The 15,000-nt window shown below is 35.5% G+C and overlaps 1 protein-coding gene across 3 annotated transcripts in view; it reads left to right on the plus strand.

The window, feature by feature from the left end:
- The window catches only part of LOC136839669 (adenosylhomocysteinase-like 1), a 296,235-nt gene that overhangs the window by 88,590 nt on the left and 192,645 nt on the right, over window positions 1-15,000 (plus strand). The window contains exon 2 of one of the 3 annotated variants that reach the window (XM_067106005.1): window positions 8,916-8,954. The exons of the other annotated variants lie outside the window; for them this stretch is intronic. Coding sequence (XP_066962106.1) covers window positions 8,916-8,954 — 39 coding nt within the window. The remainder of the gene's footprint in view (window positions 1-8,915; window positions 8,955-15,000) is intronic. 3 annotated transcript variants of the gene reach the window in all.

Consider the following 15,000-nt stretch of genomic DNA (forward strand, 5'->3'; position numbering starts at 1 on the left):
TTGGCCCCACATGTCAGCAAATTTGGAGCAAGACCTGACTGCCCTCCAGAAGATTGGGATTAAAGGGTTAATTGGTGGGTGCAAATTCATAAGAGTATAGTGTACTTAATGCTATACTCAGAGACTGGTGATGCAATTCGCCATGTCATCTCACTTATAAAGCATAGATGAAATGAAGCCATGTTCGTATGTAAAGTATAGATGAAATGAAGCCTTGCTCGTATGATGTATAGCTGAAATAAAGCCATGCTCGCATGAAGTATAGATGAAATGAAACGAAGCTCTTATAAAGTATAGATGAAATTACGCACTGTGTTCGTATAAAGTATAGATGAAATGAACCCATGTACGTATGAAGTATAGATGAAATGAACCCATGTACGTATGAAGTATAGATGAAATGAACCCATGTACGTATGAAGTATAGATGAAATGAACCCATGTACGTATGAAGTATAGATGAAATGAACCCATGCACGTATGAAGTACAGATGAAATGAACCCATGATTGTATAAAGTTCAGATGAAATGAAGCCATGTTCGTATAAAGTAAAGGAGAAATATAGACATGTTCGTATAAAATATAGATGAAATGAAGCCATGCTCGTATGAAGTATAGATGGGGTGCAGCCATGCGTTGTAGTGCACGTAGAATTTTGTAATCTAGTGGACTAGAAGCCTATGTACGTGAGTTACGGAAGTACCAAGGCTAAGTGCTTAGACCCATACTTATTTTCACGGGAGAAAAGCTTTAGAACGTGTTCAGTCAATTTGTAGTAGGAAATTTAAAGCCCCCAGAGCATAGTTAGGGATAGGCGTTGGCCTTGATGAAATAAGTATTGTTGCAGCTTCGGTGCCAAACATGAGAACTCCTTTTTCAGAGTCGCTGCTGATTCAGCGTTTTTCTCCAAGGCGGAAATATATCGTAGTCACTCTCACAAGAGTTTTTCAAGCGTAACTTGACACTCTCCTTGCTTGTTGGCAAGGTGAACATGGCGTCACTGTGAACCAAATTTGGTGCCAAACATGAAATTTATGAATTCAGTATGATTTTTAGGTAAAGCCTTTAAATCCAAATTTCTGTCTTGTCCCTCAGATATGAAGTAGGCGAGCCTTTCATTCAAAGGAAGCCCTTTGAAGCCTATTAAAGGTTAGGGAGGGGAAAGCCGTGATAAGCTTCCCTTTATCCCAATTTAAAGGGAAATGGAATATAGAACCTTTCTCATATAAATTAAGGCCGTTTAGACTCTGTTACGCAACTGGGGATACAACCCCCCCCTGATGGGAGATTCCCTATAAAACTAAGTAGAAAATGCGCCGGTTTCGTTGGCGCAATCGAGTTTTCTGTACAGCCACTACAGCGTACAATCAAGGCCACCGAAAGTTGATCTATCTTTCGGTGGTCTCGGTATAATGCTGTATGAGCCGCGCCCCATGAAACTTTAACCACGGCCCGGTGGTGACCTGGCCTATTTCGTTGCTAGAAGCACGATTATGGCTAACTTTAACCTGAAATAAAATAGAGATAACTGAGGCTAAAGGGCTGCAATTTGGTATGCTTGATGATTGGAGGGTGGATGATCAACATACCAATTTGCAGCCCTCTAGCCTCAGTAGTTTTTAAGATCTGATGGCGGACAGAAAAACTGCGGACTAGTTTTCTTTTACAGAAAACTAATAGGTGTAATACAAGCTGATTAACAGGTTAAATAGAATAATTATTTTAAACAGTACTGTTTATTCAGAAAGGCTCCTCAGAGTACCAGTAGCGAATTGTTAATAGAATTTACCTCCTTCATGATAAATTATGCCTTTTGAATGAAGCATATTGAGATACTCGTGAAGTACCGAAGAAGGTAGAGAATTCAGGATTCCGGAAGAGAGATTTTTGAGTGATCAAGTCGACTTACCCTCGAGTTTGTGATTATATGTGTGTGTGTATATGTGTATATATATATATATATATATATATATATATATATATATATATATATATATATATATATATATGTAGATAGATAGATATACACGTAAACAGTTAGTTCAGTCAGTAAAATGGTAAGCATTTATCTTTCAAACTCAACTAAGCATAAGATTTGCATTACGTTCAGTGATAAAGGTCCTGCAGTATTAATTGGTCTTTATTCTTCATAAAGCAAGTCATTCTTCCTTTACTTCCCGACGCGCTTGCGCGCACTTTAGTCATGTGTTTCGTTCCTTTCATGCTTATAGATAAACTGCGCTTTTGTTCACAGTGTGACCTTTATTCTCTCTCTCTCTCTCTCTCTCTCTCTCTCTCTCTCTCTCTCTCTCTCTCTCTCTCTCTCTCTCTTAGCTAAAAACAGACTTTGAGTTTCTTCACAGTGTGATATCTCTCTCTCTCTCTCTCTTAGCCAAAAACTGACTTGAGTTTCTTCACAGTGTAACCTCTCTCTCTCTCTCTCTCTCTCTCTCTCTCTCTCTCTCTCTCTCTCTCTCTCTCTCTCTCTCTCTCTCTCAAACTATGAGTTTCCTGACAGTGACACCCTCTCTCTCTCTCTCTCTCTCTCTCTCTCTCTCTCTCTCTCTCTCTCTCTCTCTCTCTCTCTGCCAGTAACAAACTGTAGTGTTTCTTCACAGTGTGACCCCATCTCTCTCTCTCTCTCTCTCTCTCTCTCTCTCTCTCTCTCTCTCTCTCTCTCTCTCTCTCTCTCTCTCTCTCTCTCTCTCTCTCTCTCTGTCAGGTAGCCAATAACACGCGAGGAGTGTTTGATATTCGACAAGGTATGCATGAATGAATTTTTTCCATATTTTGTTGGTGGAAAAAAAAGGGGGCGACTTCCTCTGCTGAAAGATCGTTCGAGTAGAATTTTTTCAATTTCATACTTTTTATTTTTTAATGATTAATTTTTTTTTTTTTTGTACGTTAAGGCTGTCGCCATTTTGGATAGGATGGGCTTTTGGGGAGGGGTGAAATAAATTTTATTGTGATAATTATGATTATTTGCATTATATCATTACTTAATACCAAAAAAAGTATGCAGTTACGTGATATGAACCTCATTCTGATTTGAGAGAGAGAGAGAGAGAGAGAGAGAGAGAGAGAGAGAGAGAGAGAGAGAGAGAGAGAGAGAGAGAGAGAGAGAGTTTTAATAGACATTTGCCAATACCTATATCTGTATATATATATATATATATATATATATATATATATATATATATATATATATATATATATATATGTGTGTGTGTATATATATAATATATATATTTATATATATATAAACATACATATATCATATATATAATATACATATATATATACACATATACACACATACATACATACATACATACACACACACATTCCAGTGACATATGTAAGAAGAAACTATTGAGACTCTACACTAGGTCAACACCCCCTCCGGATCTAAGCACAGCTTGGCATTATGGGTCAGGATTGACCAAAATGCCAAAGTAACCTCTGTTGAAGGGAGTCAGTGGGTGACCTTTTGGGCAAATTTCAGACCGGGATTCAAGGTCTTGGCTTTGGCTGGTGTGACCTTTTTCAGGTGAATGACGAAGCTTGGCTTTTGTGCCTGAGAGTTTAGTCTATTTTATAATTTTTTTTATATTTTTTTATATTGGTGAAAAATTACTTTCATTCAGTTGTTATTTATTTTTAATTTAAAAATTGGATTACTAATTAATTCGTTGCATTACATCCACACGAGGCTGGCCCTCTCTCTCTCTCTCTCTCTCTCTCTCTCTCTCTCTCTCTCTCTCTCTCTCTCTCTCTCTCTCTCTCTCTCTAACTGAAATGTCAGTTACTGTGTCCTAGATGTGACTGGTAATTGGTCATATTCGAGTGGAATCTCTCTCTCTCTCTCTCTCTCTCTCTCTCTCTCTCTCTCTCTCTCTATATATATATATATATATATATATATATATATATATATATATATATATATATATATATATAAAATGTATATATGTGTGTGTGTGTGTGAGAGAGAGAAAGAGAGAGAGAGAGACTGACAGTTGATAATGTACTGTTTCTCCACGGGATAATCTCATCAGTTGTGCAATGAAAAAACAAACGGATTGAGAGAGAGAGAGAGAGAGAGAGAGAGAGAGAGAGAGAGAGAGAGAGAGAGAGAGAGAGAGAAAGAGAATCTAAATTCGCGACCTACATAGTGTAATATTCGTGACCTGAAAATTTTTTTAAACACAAAGTGTTCGTAGTTATAGTTTAACTTGAGAGAAAGTTTTAGTTTTAGCAGTATATATATTATCAATTCTTATATAATATAATGAGAGAAAGGTTTAGTTTTAGTAGTATATATATATTATCAATTCTTATATAATATAATGACGAACTTTGATAAATCTGTTGACTTATTTCAACACTGAAATCAGTGTGAATAGCTTAATGTTTGTTGGCTCCGAGAAAAAGCAGTTTGGAAATCTTTGCTTCAGAGAAATCTGTCTGTCCGGAGGAAATTGTTAAAACTAGCGATTACTGGTTGTAATTTCTCTCTCTCTCTCTCTCTCTCTCTCTCTCTCTCTCTCTCTCTCTCTCTCTCTCTCTCTCTCTCTCTCTCATATCCACAACTGGAGTACAGGCATTCTTGAGTAAAAAGAATTAATTATCTAGCATACATTTCTTTCTCTCTCTCTCTCTCTCTCTCTCTCTCTCTCTCTCTCTCTCTCTCTCTCTCTCTCTCTCTCTCTCTCTCTCTCCTTGTAGAGTAGTTACTGCGATAAAGAACAATACTAAGCTCATACCCTCATCTAAATTGTTTCCTCATCTCAAGTAGTATGAAACTCCATTGTTAAAGTGATGCTTCTCGAGATAGCCGGGAATCTGGGGAAGGGGGTTCCTGGTACCACCTTGCGGTACCCCATCGTCGTACTAGCCCCACCCTGCCAAGTACCGGCCGGCTGACTGGATCACTTTCTAATTTCTTGGAAATGTCAACAGCTCGGTGGAGTTGCGTATACCCGCCATTGTTGAGTTGTTTGGACAAAACATTTTCTGACATTTGTATTGCACTTTAAGCCGTAATTACTCTACTGCTTGGCGTTGATAGGTTACGGTATAGGCCTAGGCCATGTGAATTTTGGCTGCATGGCTATATAGAGTTCTAAGAAGGGGTTCATCCGTGGTTCATCGGGACATTACTGTTAATACATTTTCTGCCGTTTGTGTTGCACTTTATACCTTAATTACTCAGCTGGCGTTGATAGTTTACATTATAGACCTGGGCCTATTTGAATTTTGTCTGCATAGCTATAGTATTTCGACAGGGTTTATAACGTGAATTCACCGGGAGATATTGAATGTGGGATGAACTGCTCAGATTTTGCTTTTAAGTACATTTAATATTATTGGAAAAAACTTTGGGTTATCAATGATATACCTTATTAGGCCAGATGTGATTAGGCTTCGGCCAATTTAATAACTTCCTAAGCAAGTAAGCTGCTTAAACTAATTCTTCTGTGAAATTTGATCGATGTTTGTGCTCCTGTAAGCAATTTTAATTCTATTGCCTATTTAATTGATAAATCTGAAGTATATTAGCTTGTAGTAATTGAGGTAAAAGATTTCCAGTAGCCGCGAGCGAAGTGGTCCAAATAGCAGAGTATACCTTACAAATTATCTGTAACGTTTTCTGTGGTGCAGTTCGGCCGATATAGAAAATGGGTACGAGCGTAAACTAAAGAATACGTATGAATTTTTTATACGAGGGGATTGCAAAGATAAATTGCATGAAAAGTTCAACAGAACTATTGCATTTGCAATTTCATGAGTTAAGGAAGTGACGTGGTAATGTTTAATCGATATTGTTTAGGCAAATTCACAGACATGGGACGCAAATCCCACCGGCTTTCGATAACGCGCGTTTGTAAAACAGGTTTGGCTGACCGTGATATGAAAAATGTGAAAGTCGTTTATGTCCTATGTATGTTGGCGATTACGTTTTTATCAGCGCGTGTGTGAGGAGGTTATCATACAGGGAAAATTCAATGCTTTTGCTATCCTGAGCCATCTCATATCTACAAAAAGTTATTTTATTGTCCTTGAATTTATTGATACAAATTAGTATTTTTCAGAGAAACAGATAATCAGTGTTGTATATATTGTAATCAGTCGTAATTATTTTTTTAAAGATTTTTTTTGGCACATTTCTTAATAAACAGGAAACTTAATGTTATTTGATTGATTTGCAACCGTTATTAATTGTAAATTCAATAATCTTACGTAAAAAATAAGCAGACAATACTTAATTTTACATTAGAAGGAAATTGAGAAGGAAATTTGACAGCTTTTCATTCAGTACACATTCATAAAATTAAATTGAAGACTGTAATATTTGTGATCGAGCCATTTTACCCAATTAAAAGGGTGTGAAGGAGTTCTTTAAAGGATTTTAATTGGAGAAACGCCCTCTAAAAGGAAATCATTTAAAATTAAATTTGGAACGAGAGTATACATACATACTGTATCATGATTATGTTAACACGTACTCATATACAAATAATGTTGAGAACAAATTTCTCTATTATTGTAGAATATTCTTAGTTCATGTACAATGATTCTAGCATATATGGAGTAGTGAATATAACGCCCTGTTGTATTTGCTGAATATACTTCGGAAAACAATAGACCTAGGTAACATATGCTCCCAGAATAGCAGATGGTAGAGTCACCCCCCAAAGTTCAAAGAAAATGAGAGAGAGAGAGAGAGAGAGAGAGAGAGAGAGAGAGAGAGAGAGAGAGAGAGAGAGAGAGAGAGAGAGAGAGAGTATGACGTAAAAGGGTAAAGGTACCGTGTTTGTCTGAGGGTTGAAAGGTCGCTGCTGAAGGCGTTGGTGGTGGCGGAGGGGTTGGCAGAAGGAGGTGGAGGTGTTCGAGGGGCGTGGCTGAAAGGAGGGGGTGGAGGTGGAAGGATTTCTGGCGTCAGTTTCTTATAGTGTTCAGTTGGCGCAATCTGCTCTCTCTCTCTCTCTCTCTCTCTCTCTCTCTCTCTCTCTCTCTCTCTCTCTCTCTCTCTCTCTATTCATTAACGTTGGAGGTCTTTGTGCTTGATGGAATTATAAAGATACGTACAGTGAGTGTTGTATGTTTATGTTTATATATATATATATATATATATATATATATATATATATATATATATATATATATATATATATATATATTTATATATATATATTAGTGCGTATGTGTGTGTGTGAGAGAGAGAGAGAGAGAGAGAGAGAGAGAGAGAGAGAGAGAGAGAGAGAGAGAGAGAGAGGGGAGAAGCTTTTAAGTTTGCTTACTTAACATGAGTTGAACAAGTCTTGTAAGTATCACGTAATATAAATTTACCTGTAAACATCAAAACCCAAAAGGCATAGGTTCGAATCCTGGCTGGGGCCAAATCCACTTGTCGTATCAACCCCCTCCCCCTTCCCACTAGGTGCAAGATATTCCCAAGGCACAGTGAAATCGATTTTAGCGGGTATTTGTGATTATATATATATATATATATATATATATATATATATATATATATATATATATATTATTCCACTGTGAAAGGTAGCTGACCTCGGCGTAAAATCTCCCCCTCCCGTCCACCTCCCGAGGAAAGCTGATTCATCATTGATCGCCGTATTGCAGACAGCTTCCGCGAATCCCCACTCCTCCTCCTCCTCCTCCTCCTCCTCCTCCTCCTCCTCCTCCTCTCTGACCTCTCCATTCTCCTCTCCTCTCTCTTTTTTTCCGTTTTTTCCAAGTTAGAAAATTTCTCCCACAAAATTCTCTTTTCTTTAGAAAGTCCCAAAGTAGTTATTCAGAGGCCCATTTGGGCCCAGGTAATTTGAAATTCTGTTTCCGTTTTCTTTCTTGATTCTTTCTAGATGGAGTGACTAAAATATTTATTCTGATTCAAGCATATTTTTATATACTCTTTAGAAAACTATTTGAATTAAACTATTTGAATTAAATTGCATGCCATTATTCTAGATTTTCAGCACTTTTTACGAAGACTTTCACCCTGAAGAGGGGGGGCCTTATGCCAAAAGACTTCAGCCCACTGTTGATCTCGAATTGAATCTTTCAGGTGTAAATAACAATCCCGTGTCAATTTCCTTTCAATTCCTTACTTACAGGATATGTGCCATTCCAGTGAGTTCTGTAGAATGAATTCTCTGGCCTGGGCTGTAGTGAAACTGCTGGCCTGGGCTGTAGTGAAACTGCTGGTCTGAGCTGTAGTGAAACTGCTGGTCTGGGCTGTAGTGAAACTGCTGGCCTAGGCTGTAGTGAAACTGCTGGCCTAGGCTGTAGTGAAACTGCTGGTCCGGGCTGAAGTGAAACTTCCGCTCTGGGTTGTAGTACTTGTAGTTTTACCCCCTGTAAACCCTCTTTCATGTTTGTAGGTGGCTGAGGAAATGGTGTTATCTGCTGGGGCCATTGGCTGGAGTCATCATATCTCTTTGATTGTTTGCTGGCTATGAAATTGTGTCACCCGCGGGAGGAATTCCACGGAATGAATATGTGCCTTTATTTACCTTTTTTATGATGTTGTAGACACAAACGGGTACCTGGCTACAGGTACTCTGTAGTTGTAGCAGTAGTTGTAGTAGTAGTAGTAGTAGCAGAAGTAGTTGTAGTAGCTGTAGTTTTGGTAGTAAGCTATGTTAGTAACCTTGAGGGGTCCATGTCGGTGGTAAAACTTGCCTGAAATAACTAGACATTATCATCCTCAGCGATCTTTGCTCTTAGTCACATTTTTCCCTTCATTGTGGTGCATATAAACCTGACAACAATTATTATAGTGCTAATGATGGTGATGATGCAGCTATTACAGTAGATGATGATGATGATGGTGATGAAATAACTAAGCTGTTTTCTCTCTCTTTCTCTCTCTTCATCTCTGAAACTGTAGCTGCTTGGAGAACCCTCCTGGAGCGATTCAGTGTACCAGGTTAGTTGGCTGCTTATAATGAGTGCGATATATATATATTTTTATACACCATTCTTCTATCTCATGATCTCGCTGCATTTGATCTTCAAAATAATTCCATTCTTCTACATGTTGGTGGCTTTTGAAATATGTGTTTTTATTGGTCACTTGTTTGACCCAGTGCCTTGTATTTAGATGTGTATGTCAGAGTGTGCAATACATCACAGTAGCCTTTTGTAGAATGTATTCCTCACGTTACGTAAAAATAAAACGAATTTCATGCAATTTTGTGATTATTGCACCGTAGGTATGGAAATGATTTCATAGATCTTAGTGATTTTATTGATTCGTGGTAAAGAGTTATGTTTACAATCTTTTTCTGTATTGCAAGATGTTCTGTAGATCAAATCATGGGAATGTTGTAGTTGGTTGTGTAGACTTAGCTTTTGTGTGATGTGTTTTGATACTGCATTTTTTGATTTGTAAATTATTATAATAATTATTAGAAATCTTGGGTTTTGCTTATGATGAGACTTGATTTTTCTAAATGGGGGTTGTCAAGTGCCTAATTTTGATAAAGCCAGCCCCAACACCCGCTGTGCTCTCTCAGACCTTTGAAGCACGATGGACAATATTCACCCACAGAGCTGCGTCAGAAGATAAAGTCTACAGAGGTCAAGGTCAAGGTATTTACTTAAAAGTTTTAAAAGATTTTGTATCTTTGGTTTTCTTTGTGTGGTAATAGTTACTGGTTGGATGGGTATTTTATTTGTACAGAGATTTTTTTGTATATGTAGGTTGTCTTTATTTAAAGACTTTTATTTTCTATCTGTTATCACTGGAGTAGTTTCTGTATGGTCTTTTGACTCTGTACATATTCCTGTTTATCTTCATTCTTAAGGTTCTTTGCAGCGTCCATTAGGCCCCTAGCTGCAACCCCTTTCACTCCTTATACTGTACCTCCGTTCATATTCTCTTTCTTCCATCTTACTTTCCACCCTCTCTTATCAATTGTTTCACAGTGCAACTGCGAGGTTTATCTCCTGTTACACCTTTCAGACCTTTCTGCTGTCAATTTCCGTTTCAGCGCTGAATGACCTGATAGGTCCCAACGCTTGGCCTGTGGCCTAAATTCTATATTCTGTTCTACTTTATTCTAATTCCATTTGAGACAACTTTTAACATATTTGCAAATTGACCTCAGAGATGCCATTGACTTACTGAACTCGAAGGTATTTGTGCTTAAATGCTGTAGCCTCGGAACTTGATTTTCTCCAGTACAGTACAGGTTCTGGAATCGTTTGCGTGTTCAGCCTTGTCCAGTGACACTACTGTTAGTTTTGAAAGCAAGATGGCACATTGCAGGAGAAGCAAGTGTTGTTGCAAACAGACCTTTTGATTTTATTGAAAATTTGCACTCCATAGCAATTTAAAATTCCGGAATATTGTTGAAGACGAAGAACAGTTATGCCAGAATTTGAGGACTTAGAGTTTTGAAAATTATATTTACACTTCAAATTTTTTTTTTTTTTTTTGGGAAAGTGCTGAGCTGGGCAGACGGAAGGTGCGTTTGTGTGTTTGTATGTGTATGTATGTGTGAATGTGTTTTGTTCTGCTTTGGGTGAAGGCCAAGTATAAAGGTCTGAAGGTCAGTTATAGATGAAATAACCAATGAATGTTTAGATTCGTGACTAAAGGATTTGAACACTGATAAGTAGCGTTAGGTTCTGTTAGATGGAACATATGAAACGTGTTTGTGTGTGTGTGTGTGTGTGTGTATGTATATATATATAAATTTTCGCAGGCATGGAGAAAATTTTTTTTGGAATTGAAAAGAAAAGCTTGAAATTATTCTCAGATTTAATCGTGTCTGGAGCAGCGGTAAGGTTTTTTTCCTTAAAAAAAAAACCATGTTCAGGTTTTTACCTTAGGTTATATCCTGAAGGTGTTTTTCCTTTGTGGAGTTATGTAAAGTTTCCGAAGGCCTCGGTCGGCTGTCCTTATTTAAAAAAAACTAGAACAGTTTTTAGGAATTAGTATAAAAAATATTTAAGAAAATAGGGAACCTGATTTTATATAATGTATATACACATTATATATATGTATTTTTATATGTATATATACATCTGTGTAGATATATAATATATATAATATATAATATATGTATATTTCTATACGTTTGTATATCTTTATATTTTATGTACTCTTGAGGATAGTGTCAAGGGGTCTCTCTCCAGAGGAATAGAAGGTAACACTGAACCTCCCATTTTGCATCCTGTTCAGTTTAAGGAATTAAGTGAAACAAGCCATTTTTAGCTCTTGCATCGTGTTTACATATTTTATCGGCATGCAATTTTTGAAGATAATTTTATATCTTGTTTATCTCCTTTTTATACGTCAAAAAAGGTTTTGCACTATTTCTTTTAAAATATTTTATAGATTTATATATTTCTTTATGTACGTTGGAAGTTGTAGTTATTTTATCGTTTGTTTTCTTGAAGTTATTATCTTGAATACTTACATGTTGGCAGGAACGAGGTTTGATTATGAAAATTACTTTGGATTTTGTTAATGAGTTATCAGTTCGGGAATCAGTAGTGTATTATGAGAGGGAATTCTGAGAATTTTTTTCCTGTTCACGATGTAGTTCACACTTGATTTCTCTCTCTCTCTCTCTCTCTCTCTCTCTCTCTCTCTCTCTCTCTCTCTCAAAATGGCTTCCGTTTGTATTAATAATTTTTCATTTCGGGGTTTAATAGAAAATTGTTTGACCATTCTAGAAATTTTTCTTTTTCGTATTCATGTAGTTCTCTCTCTCTCTCTCTCTCTCTCTCTCTCTCTCTCTCTCTCTCTCTCTCTCTCTCTCTCTCTCTCTCTCTCGTCTAAAATCTGTAATAGTGAAAGCACATCTCATTATTATTGTTGGGTTATCTGTCATTCAGATCTAGAGCGTTCTCGTGAGCTTTCATTCACTTCTTCCGTTCATTTAAGTCATTCTTACGCACCGGGATCGAACCCCGGCATCTCGAATGAAAGGGCAGGGCGCCACCAGTTGACCCACACAGGTAGCGCCTTGGCCTTTCATTTGAGAGACCGGGGTTCGATCCCGACGTGAGTCAGAAATGTATTTCTGTGAAACGCGGACTCATGTGTTCATTATTTCTATATGTAGATATATATATGTGTATGTAGCATACATACACACATATATATATATATATATATATATATATATATATATATATATATATAATATATATATATATATATATATAAATATATATATATATATATATATATATATATATATATATATATATATATATATATGTATGTATATATATATAAAGGAAAAAAGTGAGTAGTTTATATGGCATCCTAACGACTGGTAATTACCATTTTGATAGGATTATCCGACTCCGTGATTTAGGCCTATTTGCTCGATGCTAATGTGACGGCTTTCCATGAATATTTGAGAGAGAGCTTTAGAAAACCCGGGAAATGAATGATCATTGTTAGGGCTACGGAGTTTTCGTAATTACGTAATAATATACTGTATATATATACATATATATATATATATATATATATATATATATATATATATATATATATATATATATATATATATATATATATATATATATATATATATATATAATTTAAAATTTCATAGCGCCTCACAAATGGCCCCCTTCAACCCTGAACAATATTAATGTCACTCACGTTATTGATATCTGTTTCGCAATAACAGTAAATTGTCCGTAGCAGAATATCATCATCATCATCATCATCCGCAAATTGCTATGGCGTTGCGAGTGTCATAATTCCCACGTTCCGTATCTTCGTTTATTGTAAATTTTACCCTTCGTTTAATGGTGTCTTTGTCCCCTCTCGCTGGTTCATTGTTGCTTGTATGTATTGGTGATCTTTTAGAAGCGGTTAAGTGCCCAGAAATTTTAATCTAGGAAGTATTAAATGGTGGAGAATGTTATACCACCTCACTCGCCCATTCTCTTATTATATTATCCGACCGTATGTTCCTTACTTAACCATGTTGCTTGTTGCGTTCAAATTGAGCCGTCTATATCTCTTTAGTTTTCTGTAAAAGAAAACTATTGTGCCGGCTTTTTCTGTCCGTCCGCAATTGATTCCGTCCGCACTTTTTTGTCCGCCCTCGGATCTTAAAAACTACCGAGGCTAGAGGGCTGCAAATTGGTATGTTGATCATCCACCCTTCAATCATCAAACATACCAAATTGCAGCCCTCTAGCCTCAGTATTTTTTATTTTATTTATTAAGGTTAAGGTTAGCCATAATCGTGCTTCTGGCAACTATATAGGTTAGGCCACCACCGGGCATTGGTTAAAGTTTCATGGGCCACGGCTCTTACAGTATTATACCGAGACCACCGAAAGATAGATCTATTTTCGGTGACCTTGATTATACGCTGTAGTGGCTGTACAGAAAACATTTTTTACTTGATTGCGTAAATGCTTTATTTTCGTAAATTGCCTTGACGTAAATGCGTAAATACAGAACTTTCTGTTACATTAGTTGTTACGTGTCGTAAAATTGCCCCGACGTAAATATGTTATCGTTCTTTTGCGTAACTCCTCGCCTGTCGTAAATTGCGTAGACGTAAATGAGTAAATACTTTGTCATGACCGTAAATATTAAGAGTAAAAAAATTTTGAAATGTAAATGTTAGTGGTTTCAAATGAAATGCGTATTCTTGGGGGGGGGAGGGTGCGAATTTTAAGTGCGTATTTTTCATATGCATAAATACCACTGCATTTTGTGATTTTTTATATATATATATATATATATATATATATATATATATATATATATATATATATATATATATATATAAATAAATATATATATATATATATATAATTACCCTTGATGAGTGCCTCTGCCCCGGCCAGGACCGGAACCTGGACTTTTGGTTTAGGTACGATCCTTCCAGTATAGATGCTGTTATCATCTAATAATTGAACCTACATTTTTTCTGAATCAAAGGCCCAGGTTCGAGTCCTGACCGAGACAGAAGCACTTATCAGTTATAATTCACCTTGGGTGTAAGGTATTCTAAATGTGTAGTGAACTTTATATAATAATAATAATAATAATAATAATAATAATAATAATAATAATAATAATAATAATAATAATAATAATAATAATTTGGCGAAAAATTTATATGTAAATTATATATTTTATCATTAGCACTTTTTATTTTCTTTCTTTTTTTCATACTCAGAGAATATTTAGCAACCAGGCCTAAGGCTTGTTTTTTTTTTTCAGAACGGCACGGTAGGTAGGCCTAAGGCTGAGTGAGATAGGCCTATTAGTTCTTCCTGTGCATTGATCAGGAAATTAGAGAAAGCTTTGGTTAGTTGAATGTGCTTGCAAGATGTTGACATAGCCATGGCTGTTTCTGGTTCATAAGTTCCTTTCCATATTTAGAATGATTAATAGATGTGAGATATATATATATGTGTGTATATGTATATATATGTATATGTATATATATCTTACCTTATTTAGAATAATTGATAGTTGTGAGAGTTTTACATTATATATATATATATAATCTGTATATATATAATATATGATACATATGTATGTATATATATATATATATATATATATATATATATATATATATATATATATATATATATATATATATATATATATATATATATATATATATATATATATATATATATATATATATATATACATACAATTCATATATAAAAATATGTACATATATTTGTATATATGAAGATACACACACATATATATACAATACATATATAAATATACATATATTTATGTATATGTGTGTATATATAAATAATATATGTATATGTGTATATTATATATATGTTAAATTTCCCCTAAGACCTTCCTTTTATATATCACTTCACAAAACATACACAAAAAAAAAACATTCCTGAACAGAACTTGAATGAAAATGTAATTAGTACAAAACTATAGAGAGAGAAATAAAAAAAAAAATAATAAAAAATAAAATCAACAGGTAGATAAA

Source organism: Macrobrachium rosenbergii, chromosome 6, assembly GCF_040412425.1.
Source record: "Macrobrachium rosenbergii isolate ZJJX-2024 chromosome 6, ASM4041242v1, whole genome shotgun sequence".
NCBI lineage: Eukaryota > Metazoa > Arthropoda > Malacostraca > Decapoda > Palaemonidae > Macrobrachium > Macrobrachium rosenbergii.